This window comes from Ailuropoda melanoleuca, chromosome 4 (genome assembly GCF_002007445.2).
Source record: "Ailuropoda melanoleuca isolate Jingjing chromosome 4, ASM200744v2, whole genome shotgun sequence".
Lineage (NCBI taxonomy): Eukaryota > Metazoa > Chordata > Mammalia > Carnivora > Ursidae > Ailuropoda > Ailuropoda melanoleuca.
In genome coordinates, this window is record NC_048221.1 from 92369962 (window position 1) to 92387023 (window position 17062).

The 17062-nt window shown below is 41.5% G+C and overlaps 1 protein-coding gene across 22 annotated transcripts in view; it reads right to left on the reverse strand.

Annotated features, from left to right (window-relative positions):
* Positions 1-313: 313 nt before the first annotated feature.
* Positions 314-17062, reverse strand: part of AAK1 (AP2 associated kinase 1) — a 164661-nt gene continuing 147912 nt past the window's right edge. For 10 of the 22 annotated variants that reach the window (XM_034659262.1, XM_034659254.1, XM_034659263.1 and 7 more), the window contains 2 exons: positions 15632-15742; positions 314-5344 (listed from right to left, as the gene is read on the reverse strand). In XM_034659262.1, coding sequence (XP_034515153.1) covers positions 4215-5344; positions 15632-15742 — 1241 coding nt within the window. In that variant the 3' untranslated portion in view covers positions 314-4214. Of the gene's footprint in view, positions 5345-5386; positions 14732-15631; positions 15743-17062 lie in introns of those variants that run through there. The other 12 variants (XM_034659269.1, XM_034659267.1, XM_034659268.1 and 9 more) reach the window with 3 other exon arrangements.

Sequence of the window (17062 nt, forward strand, 5' to 3'; positions counted from 1 at the left end):
CTGCCAGTGTGGATTCTCACATCTAAGCTGAGACAGCTAGCTGTTTTCAGCAACCTAGAAGACTTATTCTGTAGCAAAAGAACACAGAAACAGGGGCGCCTGGGTGGCACAGTGGTTAATTAAGCGTCTGCCTTCGGCTCAGGGCGTGATCCCAGCGTTATGGGATCGAGCCTCACATCAGGCTCCTCCGCTAGGAGCCTGCTTCTTCCTCTCCCACTCCCCCTGCTTGTGTTCCCTCTCTCGCTGGCTGTCTCTATCTCTGTCGAATAAATAAATAAAAAATCTTAAAAAAAAAAAAAGAACACAGAAACAATTCCCAACCAGATACTACTTTTTTTTATTTTCAAGCATCTTGAAATCTTTAAGTGAATTTCACAAGTTTGCAAGTGTTCTGATAGTTTATAAAAACAAAACAAGTAGTAGTTGACAAAGGCATTGAAAACTGAATTTAAATTACATGATTCCATTTAAAATCTTCATGTTTACTCTATCAGGCAGGGTTGGAGGATCAGAACCCAGGGGTGACTCTGGGCGTTTACAAAGTGTTTCTACCTCCTTAGAGGCTGCGGTCTTTCCAGCGGCTGTCTTATGTACCTTTTAGCAAAATCATCCAAGTTCCAAATTTCTCAGATAAAACTGCATCTATGCGACCAGCAGCCATTCCAGAGTTGACTGGCATGTGTTCTCCAATTTCAATTCCAAAGACAAAACAGAGAATAACATTTTTCTTTATTAAAGGCACCCAAGTGACTCCATTTTAAGTTGTATCCTTCCTGCTGGAGAATAAGTTGTATCTCACCCTTCTGCAGTCTCCTATAAAATTTCCTATTTGATAAAACATATACATATTATATGACCTATGTTCTGATGACTTTTCTTTATGGAAGCAAATACAGCATAATTGAATCTGTATTGTCAGATCACTCTGGTGATTAAAGAAAAACTGAAATCTGCTACTTTGAGTCAGTGAAATGTCCACCAAATAGTTTAAAACACTGATGTACATGTACTCTAAAACTTACTAAATAAATAACGGGCCAATAAGATGCTGGTATTTTTCTTGAAAGTTTCAAGAAATGTTGGTTGCCAGATTAAACTCAGACCTAACATGGGCACATGAACACATACACACATCTACACATAGAAAAATTTCAACTCAATAACAATTGAGCCCAAAATGAAATTGAATTTATGACCGAGATTCCCTTAGGTCCTGCCCAGCATCTGCTTCCGCATCAAGTTTTGTTCATTCCATCTTCCAATCTAACAAGGACTGGGAGCCTAACAGGCTGTATGTGAGGTAAATATTTTCCACCACACATAATATAACTTCATTAATGCAATAGTGCCTGTTAGTCATTTAACACAGAGTCTTTAAAAGAATTCATCAGTGCATGTTGTGGTTCAATGCTTTAATATCTAAATATATTCTGGCTCATTGCGTGCCACTGAAATAGAAAGTCACAAGTTCTTGCATTGCCTATCAGACGTGTAAAGCAAGTAACACATAAAACTAAAAGGTGTAGCATTTTGTTGACTATATGTCTTCTTTTTCTCTTTAATGTTAACCTTTTGCAGTAGAGTTGTTGGAAACATGCATTTGCTACTAATTCAAAGCACCCTGAGCACTCCTAATTCCCTTAACACTAAATTTTCTAGAATTCCAGATTCAGAATGGCCTCTGGCAAGAATATTTTATCTTTAAATGATGCATTTACCCTATATGACCCAAAGATCAGTGCAGAATTTACTAGTTATTAGCTAATAATTAATGTAATATTGTCAAAATTTTTCATGCATCACTCAGTAAGAACGCCAGTAATTTGCATGTTTATGTTCATTTCCTATTCAGAGAATGTATTTAGAGTCTCCACCCATCATAGGTCTTCAGTGAGAATAAAAAAGGGTTACAAGCCCATGCTTGACAAATGATTCAACGATGTGATAAAATTGCCATGATTTTATTGATTTTTACCTTGAGAGCTAAAATGGCTACTTCATTAGGAAGGAGTGATTAAATTACCAAAAGGAAAGACATTTTGCAGGGCTGTTACAGAGGTAATCCTGAATATCTGGGAGAGTGAATGAGAATGACCTTCCACTTGAAGAGTTCCTGACTTGGGGTGAGAACTCCCTCTGAATATTCCTATCCTCTTAGCTCCTGCCTTGGAGGGCTTTACTTGATAATGGCCAAGGGGAGAGGCTGGGGTGCAAATTTCCATATGCATTAGCCCAAACTATTTATTCAACTGGAAAGATGATTTTGCATCCACTGTTACACACGCACACACACACACACACACACACAAATCAGAAATAATCACAGGGAGAAAAGCAGACTCTTAGAAGGAACATTTAATATTCACCAAAGTGAAATACTGGCATGGTCGGAACCTCAGTTGTAAAACCATCACCAATAGCCCTGATCCAGTGCCAATTATTTATCTTTTAACCTGGGCACTTGAAATAGGTGGAGACCAAACTAGAAAGTGTCTTGAAAAGTTGCTGTCCATATTCTACCCCCAAGATTCCTGAATTTCAAATTTAAAGAGTATGACACCTAATCGACTGCAATAGTTTGGCATTCTGGCTTGATTCTTGGATGAATTTCCAATTCTTAAATCATTAATCTGGTTTGGTAAGCAACTCTCCCGAAGTCTCCAGGTAATGGAGACATCACTGACATCGATTACAAGTCACTGGAAGCTTTCAGGTTGAAACATGTTGCTGCAGCTATTTCCATTAGGTTGAACTTCCTCAGCAGAGATCTTTCCATTGGGACACAAGTTTCACCTTAAGGCACTAATAATAAAGGGTCTGGAAACAGCTGGGAATGAGTCAGATTTTTCCAGAAATAGAAGACATTTGAAAAACACAAATCAGTCACCTATCTGGCTTACTTCGACATCTACAGAGGATAGAGAATCGAAAGATTTTCAGGGATAGCTGATTCAACTCTTTACTCTTCTCCCAAACTGACTTACATGTCTCAGATTTATTTTTCCTCAAGAGGCAGTAGAGAAGGGTAGCAAGGAATTGGAAAACACAAACAAGTATGCAAATCTAATTTGTGCCCAGTCTCATGATTGATTCCATGAGGACAGCATGGAGTGCTCAGACCTAAGGTTTTTAAGTACTTCAAAATATTACTAAGACCACATAACCAATGGTTAGAATTGGGACAAGGTGCTCTTTTCTATTGCTCTGAGGGAAAAATCGTAATTTTTTAAGACCACATAAATGGAATTTGTTGGAGGAAATTTGGAGGAAAACATCTACTCCGTGAAACATCAGTTTCAGCAGGATTCTCGTACACCTTCCAATGAATTCAATTTTGCCAAAAGACAGAACTAAATTAAAACAGGGCTCAAGTCAGTTAGGTCAGGAGACAAATGCCAGTAGTGATTGCGGAGGTAGGCATAGTGAGACAGGATTTACCTAAAGGCGAAACGCTCCCTGCGCACGCGTGCCTGCACGCACACACACACACACACACACCTATGCACTCATACTGATTTAAAAAGCACGGGTGTTGGAAGGCTCAACACTGTTCGACATGAGCACAGATATCTCATCTGTTTGCATTTCTACATAGGAAAGGATCTGACACAGGTTACACACCCACAAACACTCGTGTGAGAGGCCAGCCTGGCTCGCCAAGACTCAGAAACAGATCCAGAGAATCCTTTGTAGAGCTGCTGGTTTTACAGGAATGATTAGTATCTGCAGGATTACACTTCCTCTTGATTTGCAGGATTTTTATCTTGCATTTCCTTCCATAAATATCACCTTTGCAAGAGCATTAAACCAAGTCCTGAAGGGACTAATCTTGAGTCCTCAATGGACATGACTCAGAACAGGAACTGCAGGAAAAAAACTTGCAGTAACATGGCCCCTTTGGGGTTGCGGTGCAGTATGTCTGGATTTAAACAGTCTTGGGGCAAAAAAAGAGAGCAGAGTTCTGGGTGGAGGTGGAGATGGAAATGCCCAGAAGTCCAGAAATCAATATAAACAAAAGAAATGAGCATAACTTAAAGGGGTTTCAACTAAGTATCACTGCAACTGAGTCTGTTGCCCGCAGAAGTTCTGCTCTGATAGGTGGAACTGAAAGGGAATAACTGGTGTATTTCTTCTGAGACAGGCTCAGCTGGGAGTGACGTGGTAGGTACAGAGGTTGGGGTAAAGACAGAGGCCTGAAGGCTCAGGTATCGCTCCTAAGGTTTCTGCTTGCCCGACTTGGAAGGAAAGGGTGCTAGAGCAAACGGATCCGCAGCTGGCAGCTCCGAAGTCCTGGAGGAAAGGGATGTGATGGAAACAGAGCCAGCTATCGACTGTTTGTTGGTCTGTGAAACAATTTTGTAGGCAGCGATGGGCTGGGCTTCTGGACTTGGCTCATCTTCTGGGCTATAGTGACGGGAATATTTGGATAAAGACTGGGGGCGGAATGGTTTGCCAGCCACCGGGCCTGAGACAGCTTCTTTCTGGGCCTGAGGTCCTTTGTTTCTGTCATTAGGAAGGCCCCCCGATTCCAGGGAGGGCCCCCTGGGAGAGATGCTGTCAAGATGGTCTGCTGCTTGTACAGAATGGGAGGGGTGGTTAGACTGCTGGACAAAAGCAGCCATGGAATACTGAGCTCGGACAGGGGCATACACTGCTCTCTCGAGGCCTGGGAGCAGAGGGATATCATCAGTCTGACCGAGGAGACTGGCCTGCACGGCCACCTCCTGGGAGGTGCTCTGGGCAACTGTTAACTCCTCCATGCTCTTCTTCTTGGTAAACGGAGCTCTCAAGAACACGTCGGCCTCCTCTGGCTGGGAAGGAGCCACACTGCCCTTGGAGACGAACGGGGCTTTAGAGAAAATATCCATGTCATCAGCTGGAACCCTCGAGCTCCTGAAGGGGGCTGTGGCAAAAACATCTGGCTCCCCGAGACCGTCCGTGGTTGGTTGTGGGAGGGCTTGGAACTGGTTCTTTCTGCCGCCCTGGCCTGCCTTTGCTTGCTCAGTAGAGACTTCTGGCTGACCGAATGGAATAGGTCCTTCCAGCTTCCCCTGGGGAGGCTTGCAGCTCTCATCCTCTTCTTCAGATTCCATGAGGAGAGGTCGAGACCCACTGCAGTCCAGCATGTCCCCCTCGAGATCAGTCCCTTCCTCTTCACTGCTGTGGAATGAACTGTTGCTTGAAGGGCCATCTCGGGCCAAGTAGTCAGATTCTAAATTGTTCTGAGTTTTCGTGCCAGGTACTCTGGAGGGGTCTGGATACAGAGGAAGACCTTTAACACCCGCTGAGTCTTTAAAGTGCTCTACAGTTATGACAGGACAGGGATTGGGCTCTCTCTGGAGACCTAGAAAAGCACAAAATGCAGGATTAATGCACAGATCAGTTCAACCCTCCTTGGAACATTTAAAACGGTCAACCCGCGGCAGAAACATTGTGGGACCAAATAATAAAGGTTGAAATGGAAAAGGAAAAACAGAAAAATAAGTCAGGCAAGGAAACGGCACACAAACTGGAACACAGGCAATCACGGTCTCACATTCTGGAACGTGATAGGCACAAGGCACAGGAAAGGAGATGAAGATGTTAGGCACACAGACATTCAGCATAACTACACAGTGCTCCTACTCGCGGGGCGGGGCACTGCCACCTGCTCTACCTGGCACTGGCTCAGGATGGCATGAAAACAAGCCCAGTCGCTCATCTCCACATACACCGTGGCAGGTCTGGATTATGTAGAAATATTGTCTGGGGACAAATGCAATTCAGTGTCTGACATGTGGTCATCTGCTCCACACTGCCTGAATCTGAGGACAGGTTCTAATCCCAACCCCCACCCCCACCCCAGAAGAGCAGCAGAGCTTGGCTGCTTGATAAATGCAAGATTTAATCATAAGCTCTACTCAAAGAGCACAAGAGTGCCCCAAATGCCAATTCTGAAGGCGCTTTCTAAGGGGAGGAGACACAGTCAAAATCATATTAAATAAATCACCTTCAGCGGGAGTTGCTGTGGAATTTTGTTTTCAGTCTTGTAAGTGAGCGAAGATCTCCTCTGCTTAAATGAATCTACCATAAAGTTCTTTAAGCAGAAGGAGTAAAATACATGGGTAATTACAGAAATATTTGCAAACTCTAATGTACTAGTCTCCAGCTAGCTAGATAGACATGCCTCAGGGTGCTCTGGCTTTTAAATCAAATAGACAATTATCAGAATGCAAGAGAGCTTACCTTCCAAGAAATATTAGCAGGTTAGAAGTATGTCATTGGGCACATGTTAGCAAGAGGGCAGGAAAAAGGCATATGTAACTAAGCAAGAAGAATCCAGAGAAAGGGTGGTTGGGGGTAAAGAGATCATTTCATCATGGGTTTCCCAACCCACCAGGCATTCGGTAAAATGGTTTGGATTCCGTAGATGACTTGGAACCTCTGTACTAAGGCAATTCCGTCAAGCCCTCCCCACGTTACCCTCTCCCTTTCTAGGCAAATCATTAACTAGTAGAAACTCCTGCTAACAATTATCCCCTGGCTAAGGTTTCTGCTTGAATTAAACACACAGAACACAGCAGAAGCGGCATCAAAATCAGTTTATTGGGAAACCAGTCACTTAGAGACATTACATTGTAAAGAGACGTAGAGAGAGATCGGAACATTTTAGAAGATACTGTACAAAAATACTATGTTTCTCGGAATGCTAGAACTCTTTAGCAGCGCTTCTTTTTAAACAGCTCTCTTAAATACTGTTTTCAGAAACAACAAAAAAAAGGTGGGTGTCCCCCTCATTTTCTGAGTTTGAATGCATTCAGTGAATTTCCGATTAGGAGACTTTAAGTGAAATCCTGTACTGGTGCCAAACCGCTTTCTGAGTAGCGTTTGCAGAATATGATTTTGAAGAGGATACGTTTTCTCTGCGTTGCAGCTTTAGTATGTGCACCCGCGTGGTGACACAGAAGCGTTAGTCAGCTGATAGGAAGCAATGCAACATCTCTCTTGCAATGTATGTGGACAGACATAATCCTAACCTCTCAGGCAAGTGTGTTGATATTAGTTCTGTTACTGTGATTCTTAGGTGGTGATTTCTGGGAGGAAATTCAAATGAAAAGGGGGGCCAAGAGGCTTTCCAAAATAAGATTTGCCAAGCAAAGAGGCATGAAAGCTCCCCTCTCCCAAGACTCCTCGAACCACTTTCTGACACAGCATCAGCTAGATGAAGTTTTCAGTTGCCAAAACTAAGGCATAATATCTTATCTTCCAAAGCTACCCCAAAAGTTGGCGTTATCATGCTGGTTCTGTGGGAGAGCAAAATATCTTCTAGGGGGAAAATGGTAAATTTAGTCAAGCCAATGACCAATTTTGGCATCATACCGATCAATAAGGAAAACCGGACACTAGTTTGGCGTTAGTGTTTTGGGGAAATTTAAATTGAATTCACTCAGATCTACTTGTGTGCAGAGAATGCCAAAAAGCAGCTACCTGAAGAACCAGGGGTGCTCTGGACGCCTGCAGTGTTAGACTACATTTTGGGAACTATCAAGTACCAAGTAGAGGGAACCATATCCAGAGCTGGACAGAAGAACACACTTAACCTATGTCAATTACTTAAAAAGTGGGTTCTTGGTCAACTGGAAACCTGCCAAATTAGCATATACTGGGACCTTGATGTTACATAACAGGAAAACCACACCTACAATTTTAAGAACTTTCAAAAACTCACAAGCCCAGTCACAAAAACCCTGTGACATTGAGTCTGAAGAGGAAACTTGTTTTCCTGTTCTTCAAAACAAAGCCAGACCTGTTTCTGGTTCTTAGCATGAATCTGCTTTCTAGGAGTGGAAAACTACATTTAAAGGATTGTCCTGAGATGGCCAAGTCTCTTAACCTCTTCATTCTTTTTCGAGAAGTTGTAGTGTGACTACAGCAGAGAGCAACCACTCTTTGCAGCCCTCCCAAGCCGGGCATTCTGGAGACCAAAGAATGCTGGTGGATTTGGGGACACACAGACATCCATACTCCCTCAGCACAAGGCACAAAGTTGTCAAGAGAGGAGGAGATTCTAAGTAACTGTAACCAGAAGATAGACATTAAATCTTGTTGGCAGGTAGAGGTCCTTTTTGGAATATGAGTACGTATGTTCTTGTAGGGCAAGCATGTGTTTTCAAGGTGAACAATCCTTGCATATGAAAATGGCCTTCCCCTATTAGGAAAACGTGTGTGAAACAGTCTGGCTACTAGCAAAGACGGATTTGCACTAATTTAACCTCATGTCTTGGCCCCACTCCTCTGGCAACCAACAGCATGCGCAGCAGACGCCCCGTGACCACAGCTCACTAAAGCCAGCCGGTGGTTCCCGAGGAGTAGAGACCTTCAACCCAGGACCTGGTCTCACGGGCTGCACAAGGGTCTTTCTTACCATGAAGCCTAAAGTAGGCCATTTTGTTCTAATCCCCTCAAACTGGGTTAGGTCTTTTTCATTTTGGTTTAGCACATTAAATTAAGCAAGAAGGCAAGACACACTTCTTTCTCTTGCTCTCACGTAGGACTGTGTGCAAGGTTAAGGGTGAGCACACTTTTTGTGACTTCTACGAGGGATAACTCCGTTTTAGTCTATTTTGAGGCTCCAAATTTATGTAGATTTCAGTAAGAGTTCATATGCTTGACAGAGTAGGAAAGGAGTCCCCGAAACTCTGATGACTTGGCAACTTTCCTCACTAACTGCCTATTAACTTTCAAAGCAACCACAAGTGCTAAATGATTTGGGGTAGGTTTACCGTGGGGATTTTATCTGACGGACACAGTGACGGGGTCATCAGAGTGCTTTCAAAAAAATCGGAATCTGAAGACTTAAATTCCAGGCTGTATATTCTTCAGTGCAATACATCACTCAGAGCCAGAACTTTACTTTCCCCCATACTGTAAATGGAAATACCTGTTACAAGCAGTATCGAAGACATAATTCTTGCCAAAAACTGAAAATGAAGACTTGGGAGTACTGAGAAACCTCATACATTTAGGAACTAGAAAGCAAACTATCCCTTCCCAAGAAGGTCAGAAATGCAGCACCAATTGAAATTCACACTCTTGGAGCCAACTCAGGGGATCAAGAGATGTACATCAAATTAATAATTTCCATGACCTTTCAGCTTAGATAATAAGATTAAGGGTTTGGTTCTACCATATGCTGTGCAGTGGCATTAACACTCATGGCTTGGGGAACAGGGATTTGGTGGGAGCCAACATGGGCCAGCGACGCTGTGCCTCTCAAGCCAATGGGGCATTAAATGAGAGAGATTTCTCCCTGGGCATAAAACTGCTGTTGCCAACATCAAATGTTTAATTAAACTGGCCTGGGTATATTAAAGATTAAATTAGAGGAGGGTAGCTGCAAATCTGTGCTCCGTTTGCAAACCTGAGTCTAGTCACATCAAATCCAGGCTCACGGGGGTTTTCTTGTCCCTGTCTACAAGGGGAAGCCTCACGGGTAGCCGTGACTCGGTATAAGTCCTCGGCAGGTGTCTGCACTTTCCTTGTGCACAGGTAGTTACTGTCACTCAACAATGGGGTTAAGTCCTTTTTGAACAAGTGGGTTTTCGGCTCAGGAAAGCAGCAGCTATTATAAGTTATTTACATCTGTGGACATCAGGCTCCTGTTTAAACAGAAAAGTCTTTATTCCCCTGTATGTTTACATAATAAATTGTTTACAGACTTTTTTTTATACAATACTTGCGCAGCAATGTTTAAATTTCATATCTTTTCTCTGTAAGGTAGCTTCGCATACCTCTGTTTGCTTTGTCTTCTTGGGAAGGACATGATAAAGACCTGTGGTAAATATACATCCATGTGACAAAGGGGGTGTGCAATAGGGTGAAGTAGAATGCTCACAGGAAAGGGAGTAAAGTCAGGACACTACATCAAAGTGGGAACCAAGAAAGTGTCTTCCGTTCAAGCAACCACCACCATTTGGTAACTGCATAAGTTAGCATTACCCAAAGAACCTCCCTCCTCCACCTTAGGGAAAGGAAACCCAGGATAAACAAAGTAGTATCTTGTTACAGATTATTTGAAAGGGAGGCCATCTGGGATTCATTTTGACTCAAGAAACCCAAGTACATCCAACTTCAGGAACATGACTAGCGTGGAAAATGAAAAGACTAACTTTGTGTTGGTAAAATTATAGTCTCTAAAGAGGAATAAAAGATAGCTTTGTATTATCTGGAGTGTTTCAGTAAAGATTTCATTTTAAATATCCCTCTGATAGTTTCTCTGTTCTGCCCAGCAGCCTCTAATTTGCTTAATTTTGTACTTTGGGCAATCCTGTCATTTTTGTCCCCAAACTCTAAGTTAGTGGCTACATGATCCTGGTAATGTTACAGCCGGAGAAAGTTAAAGACTCCTGGAAATTTAGACAAACATCATCATGGGAGACTTTACTTTGGCCCTAGGTATCTACAATGTGCTTTTATTCAGCTGAACTCAGATCCCTCCATACTCTAGGCTGAGGTCAACCCCAAAGGTCTTCTCCTTCCTCTAAAATTGCTGAAGGCAGACTGTTCCTGACCTAGAGAAAACTGTGTTAGTTCGAATCAAAATGTTCAATTACCTGCCAGGAGAGCAGGAAAAAAAAAAAGTATTATAAACAAAACTAAAATATCATCTTGAGAAAAACAGGTTCTTTTCTTGAGTATGTTCCCCTCTACTAATTAGCAATCCAGGTTCTATAACTCTGATTCAGGAAGTGCCAAGTCCAATATCAAATGACACTGAACACAGTGACAACCTCTTTCAGAGGTTATTTTAAAATTTGCATCTTTCCATTTTCTAAACCACTAAAGACAAGTGAAATTATGGAAGTCCCCTTATTCAGAATATTAAGGAAATTGAGGCTGATTGTTGTCACTTTCCATTATAAGGTCCTCTCTGGGAATTTTCTATGGATTATTCCTTTTCCTGTCTTTAATAGTAACCATGCTTCATCTGGGGAGGGGGGGGTGATTGCATTTTTTAGAAACAGCTAAATGTGACTCAGAACCAGGAGTCATGAAAAAAGATCAAGAAAGAGAACATACTTCCAGATGCTGAAAGCAGTACTAGTTAGATAATAATTCAAGACAGTTTCTTATACCTTATTACTGTCCTTGATGGTATTTCTAAGGACGGGGGTAATTTCAGAAATAACTTAAATGAAGGCAGCATTACCAGAGTAAGTATGAGCCTCCCAAGTAAAACCAGATGCCTTTGAAGGGAACGACACTCAACAAGCGGCCAAAATTCTGATATGTCTGCTATAAAGAACTAATTAATTATGATCGTAGTTAGAAGTGTCCATTTAAACCTTATCTCCTGAGTCCTGTGTTTTTAAAAATACTGGGACTTATATTTGGTGATCTAGTTACCTGAATGGTGTAAGGGAAAAAAAGTGTGATGTGTTCTGGTACAGTTAGTACTCTGGCACAGTTGGATTAAAGCAAATCAGAAACATATGCTTATAGTATCTGCCCATTTTTAAGTGCCAGGTCACTGATTATATATTTAAAAAGAACTGAAGTCTTCTGATACTGTTTTGCTAGAATAGGTAGGGTCATTTTAAAAAAATGATAGATTTTTTTTTAAAAAATCTAAGTCCAAAACTGTCCAATAATGTAGGCTTCTATTCAGATAACCAAGGAAGAGCCACCCAAGCGAGTAAAGGCCCATTATAATTCCCTAGAATGTAAATACTGCTCCAGTAACAGTAAGGACTGCAGAAGGTAACTGAAGAACATCAGGATTATACAGATCCTTCCTAGTCCTTCCAAAGCATAAAATGCGTACGTAGAACTCTAGAATTCCATAAGCCTAAAGACCATCCAGTCCAAACTCATCACTGTGTACACAAGGAACAACCGCTCTTAGAAGTGGAGTGCCTGCTGGCGGCTACTTGGCAGGTGACTGGCAAAGGTCAGGGAGAGATCCCAGGTGGCCTGTCCTGCCCGGGCCTCTTCTCCCATGGCCCGGCCTCAGGTCCCACGCCTGTGAGATGAAGTGGATGGACTAGAGACTGGTCTCTCTGATCCTGCTTGTGGCTCAGTCTAGAGTTCCGTGTGTCTACCAATTATCAGACACTGTAGTGACTCTAGTGTCATATCAAATAAACCCTTTAGCTCAAGGATGAAGCTATAAGCTAAGGGAGGTCCCATTTACCGAGTCACTCACATGGATTCCTTAACAGAAAAATAGTTCTCCCCTTTGAGGTCTTATTCCTAAAGAATAAACCCAAGATGATTTCATGTCATTATCTCCCTCAGACTTTCTCCATCTAGTCTCTGGCTTCTAGTCTGTTCGTTTTCATTAATAGTCTCCATTAAGCTTTATTGAGCCAGATGACTAGAGAATATATCTCAATGTGATTATGGTTAATACATGAAAGGAACAATTTAGAGATACCAAATTTCTAAACTGTACTCTTCACGGTTTCAATTAAATTGAGAAACTAGATATTTCATTATATTTCTAACATGTATATGTATGAAAAAAAATCAAATTGGAAAACATAGGCATAAAACATTGTTCTTATTTAAAAATAAACATTTCCTTCATTAGTTTATACATTCTTTCTATGTCCAGGAAAAAGAATACAGTTTTGATCTTCGGTGATATTCCTGTCCATAAAGGGGCAAACCAAGTCCCGTTTTCACTGCCATCCAATCATGGAGAGCTCTTCGAGGACATCTTTTTTTATCTTCAGCAGGAAGACTGTGCCTCCCTCAATTTTGGAAATGATCCATTATCCTAACAGAGGGCTTTCCTTAGCTCATCTAGTTTCAGCTGGCAGAGGAAGTATTTAAAGTCAGAAGGAAGACTGAAAGATTCAGACTTTTCCTCCGATGCCTTTCAAAGGCTGCTTTCACGTTTCTGGGGTCAAAGCTTGACCTCCAAAGTGCAGTGTTTTGCAGGCCGTGGTTGCTGCTCAACTTTCTTTTTTTTTTCCCCCCCTTAAAGTGCAAACGTGAGGAAGAAGAAACAAAAGTACTAGATAGAGAAATAAGCAAATGAGCTTGGAATTTTATTTGTACAAATCTGATCAACTAAGAGTTTCCCCTTCTGATCATGGAAAATGGCGCTCAAGGAAGAGAACCACGGTGGGTTTCTCTGGGCCCACCTCTTTTCAAAAGGGCAATTTTATAAAATTGCTTTCTAAGTAAGGAAAAAAAAATACACTTCCACGAGTAAGGACATATACAGAGGGTGACCATGAGGCATGTTGTCATGTCAGTGCAGGGTCCTTTATTTATTTTATGAACAATATTCTAAGGTTAGTGAGGAACTACGCTTTGTTTTGTTTTGTAATCTAGGAAGCCAAGGAAAACCGACTAAACATATTTCATTGGCTGCGTCCTTCGATTCAAACATCAGAGAGAAAGAAAGGTAAGTAGCCAGAATCAAATTGTGCCTAGCTTGTCAGCACACTTATTTCTGATTATCTGAAAATGAACAACATGCTTATTCTACAAAGACAGAGGACCTGCTGAAAGCTTATAGCAACACACAAGTCTACTCAAAATGATTCCATATGTTACACCGTAGGATTGCTGTGTAGTTATACAAGGGAAAGAGATCAAAACCCTGTACAGACACCTGATATCAGACTTGAAACGCCAAGTGGAAACAGAACTATTCAGCGTCTTCATTTATACACAATTTACAATATTTGATTCAAAATAAAAATCACAAGAAAAATACATCTGTTTCTGCTACAATTCCTTCCCCTCCCCCATCCACCCCCCAATGAAAAGTCTTCTAATAAAAGGTATCATATTACCACCGTTGTCTTGTTTTGGTCTAATTCTGAGATCCTGGCTCGGGACAGTTAACATGAAAAGGAATGGCAATACTTGGGTTTTATATAACGTACACATTTTATCCAAGGATCTCAAGTACTTGCAGTCACGTCTCCAGATCTGAGAAATCACGGTTCAATGGAAGCCAGAATGCTGGATGAATGCTGGGCAGGTTGCATGGGGTGTAAAATCCCTTGGCTAAGTCTATGATCAAACAAGGTCAAAGCTGGTTGGCTAGAGCTGGGCTCAATTTCTCTTTTCAAACATATCCCATCCATCCGTCAGTTTAACCCTCTCTTAAGTCACACACCCATCTCCAGGCTACTGCCCAGAGTTAAGACCACTGAAGAAGCCATGTCCTCATAATAATGCAGCAGCATAAAAAGCAAAAACAGAGAAACACATTCATCAGCATCTGGCCAAAGGAGACAGGGGTTGGGAGGGTTGGTTTGGGAGGCCATTCCTAGCAAGAATGAGACAAAGGTGTCAATTCACTAGTTTCAGTTACAGTTAAGCTTTGGGTGGAGTTGATTCCAGCAGAGGTGAAGCTCATGGCAGCTAGCGCTTGATTTAAGATAATGCTATTGAAGAAGGGTAATGAGAAAACACAGCAAACTAACAGGGAGGAACTGGCCAAGGAATATCTGGAGGGCCAAAGTGATTTTCTTTCCTTATCATTTCTACAGGAGAAGGCAAGGGGTAGGAGAGAAGGGCTAGAGGGCCCCTTATTAGCAGATTTTTTAAAAAATCATTTTCTTATAATTCCGTAATGAAAATGTATATTACGGTGTGAAGGTTACAGAACTGCATCTGCTACTGGGTCACGGCTACAGGTCTATGAGCTGATCCACCAGCAGTAAAGACCTGGCTAGGTTGGGAAGACTGGACTCAGAGCTCCCACTGCTGTTTCTAGAGTGCCCACCTGGAAGTGGAGAGATAGGAATTCAGTACAAAACAGAGGGTTAAGGTTTAGATGTGCAGAGCAAGCAAAGGAGAAAAAAAACCAAACCAAACCCTAGAGAAGCAACAACTTACATTTGTAAACTCTTACGTGTTGATTTTTAAATATACAAGTTAGGTAACCACCACCTCCCACCACAACTTCAGGCACACCATGCTAGAGGCAGAACACCTTGCAAAGAGGATGCTATTTTCAAATGAATATATATTTTGCCTGAGAACTGCTGGCTAGACCTTAACTTCCTGATAACATCGAATCATCTCCCTGACAAAGTAAAAATCAGTAGTTTTTGCTTTGGGGAGAAATCAGTTTCTAAGACCACTGCAATAGAAGCATGCTTTAAGAAATACGTAGATGGTCCCATGGCAACTCAGTGTCTCATGGCACATTCAAATGATTTTTAATCCATCAAAGAAGAAAAAGGATGCTTCACAAATGTCCAAAAGATGCAAATGGTATCAAAGCACCATACTTAATCTCTTTGGGAAGAATATTTATTACAGATTATTGTAATGCCAAAAAATGTTCAGTGCTTTTTAAAAAAACATATGCCTTCCGGTTTCCACTGATGAAATTTCCACTTTATTTTTGGCTTGATACTTTGTAAAAACCAGGGTTTAGTCAAAGCATTAAATACTTTTCTTCTCTCTAAATAAACACCATAGCCAAGCTTTAAGATAACTGTACTCCATCTGTACCTGTATCTCTGCCTTATCCTGGTTGCGCCCCAAGGACTGTCATTACCCCCGGTTTCCTTCATTAGTGAGGAGCTTTTTCCCCTCTTGCAGTTTAGGTACATTACTATTTTGTAGTGAGCTGTGATGTCAAGCTCTTCTCTTTTCCCCATCCTCTCTTTCTTACCTTGTGGGTTTTTGGTTATCAATACAGGAATAGGGTCAAACTCATCTTCTGCCACCTTGTCCGAGCCCTCAGGGACATCAAAACCTGAGATGAGATTACTATCTTCTGCAGCTTAATACAGAATGCAAGTACACAAGCAGAAACAACAGAGGAAGAGATTAGCAAATGAGAGAACATGTAAGAGGCACAAAGTTCCCAACTATACAATCACTATTGTCAGTGAAAATGCTTATTTTCATGACTCGAAATAAAAGTAGCAAAACTGGAAAATAGGGAAACAGAAAAAAAAAATAGTTTCGAGCTGGCCATGTTAAGACTTTCATAAATGATTAGGGAGAAGGGTTAGAGGATGAACTCTCTCTACCATTTCAAGACCGCTAATTGTAGTTATTGTGAGGTCTCTCTTCAGTGTCAGTAACTCACAAAGGCCTAGGAATTAGTCATTTATCTTCCTTATTGAGCAAACAGAAGCCTGACTAATAAACAATACTGAAGAAACTCAAAGCCAGGGGCAGGGAGGAGGTAATTAGTGGCTCTTTAAGAAGCAACTGCTACGTACACGATATGTTAATGAACTGAATTTAAAATAAAATTAAAAAAAAAGAAGCAGCAACTGCTATATACAAGGCAAACAAAATACTTCTGAAAGGACTCGCTGCCCTGTGATTGGGAAAAAAAAGAGTTTCCATCAACTCTGATGCCTCAGGGCATGCTGGGGCCCAAGATCACATGTCCTGAGATTTCCAGCAGAAGTCTGTTAGAATATTCTCCTCGGTTCTGATTAAGATTACCCTCCTGGCAAGTGCTAGCTGAGCACCTATTTTGCAAGTGATGCTTCTCTGTAATTACATACGGCTGCCGACACACTCCTGCCAGATGTAATCGGTTAAACACTCTATAAAAACATAATCATTTTAATGCCATCGAGGGTAAAAACAAAAACTCAGCTATTACCACTGCAAACCATAAACAAATTATTTTTAGACATTTTGGGGAGGCTTCCTTCTTGAATTTCTTTCAGAACAAACTTACACTGTTCCTTTTCTATATATTTGCTCCTTCCAGAAAACCAATTTCACTACCTAAGTACAGAGAGAAGTTTAGTGAATGCCTGTGTCCAGTCAGCCAGGTGCTGTGCCTGTCGCTTTCAAGAACAGCTCACTGAAGAAAACTCAAGTCAAGCTACTTCTCTCCAGCAGCATTTCAAACAGGTATTAATTAGCCCAGGACTAAGAAATGAGAGTGGTAGAAGAGAAAGACAAATCCAGTAGTCAATTAGGACTCAAAATTTAAAGCTTTTCTAAGTTCAATCTCTGAAGACTGACTTTTGAGGACTTATGCCTGCTTCTTTATTGAGCCCTCACTACCCAAACACTTTAAATCAGATTTGATGAAATAATTTTCAGGCCTAGGCTAACAAGTATCATATTA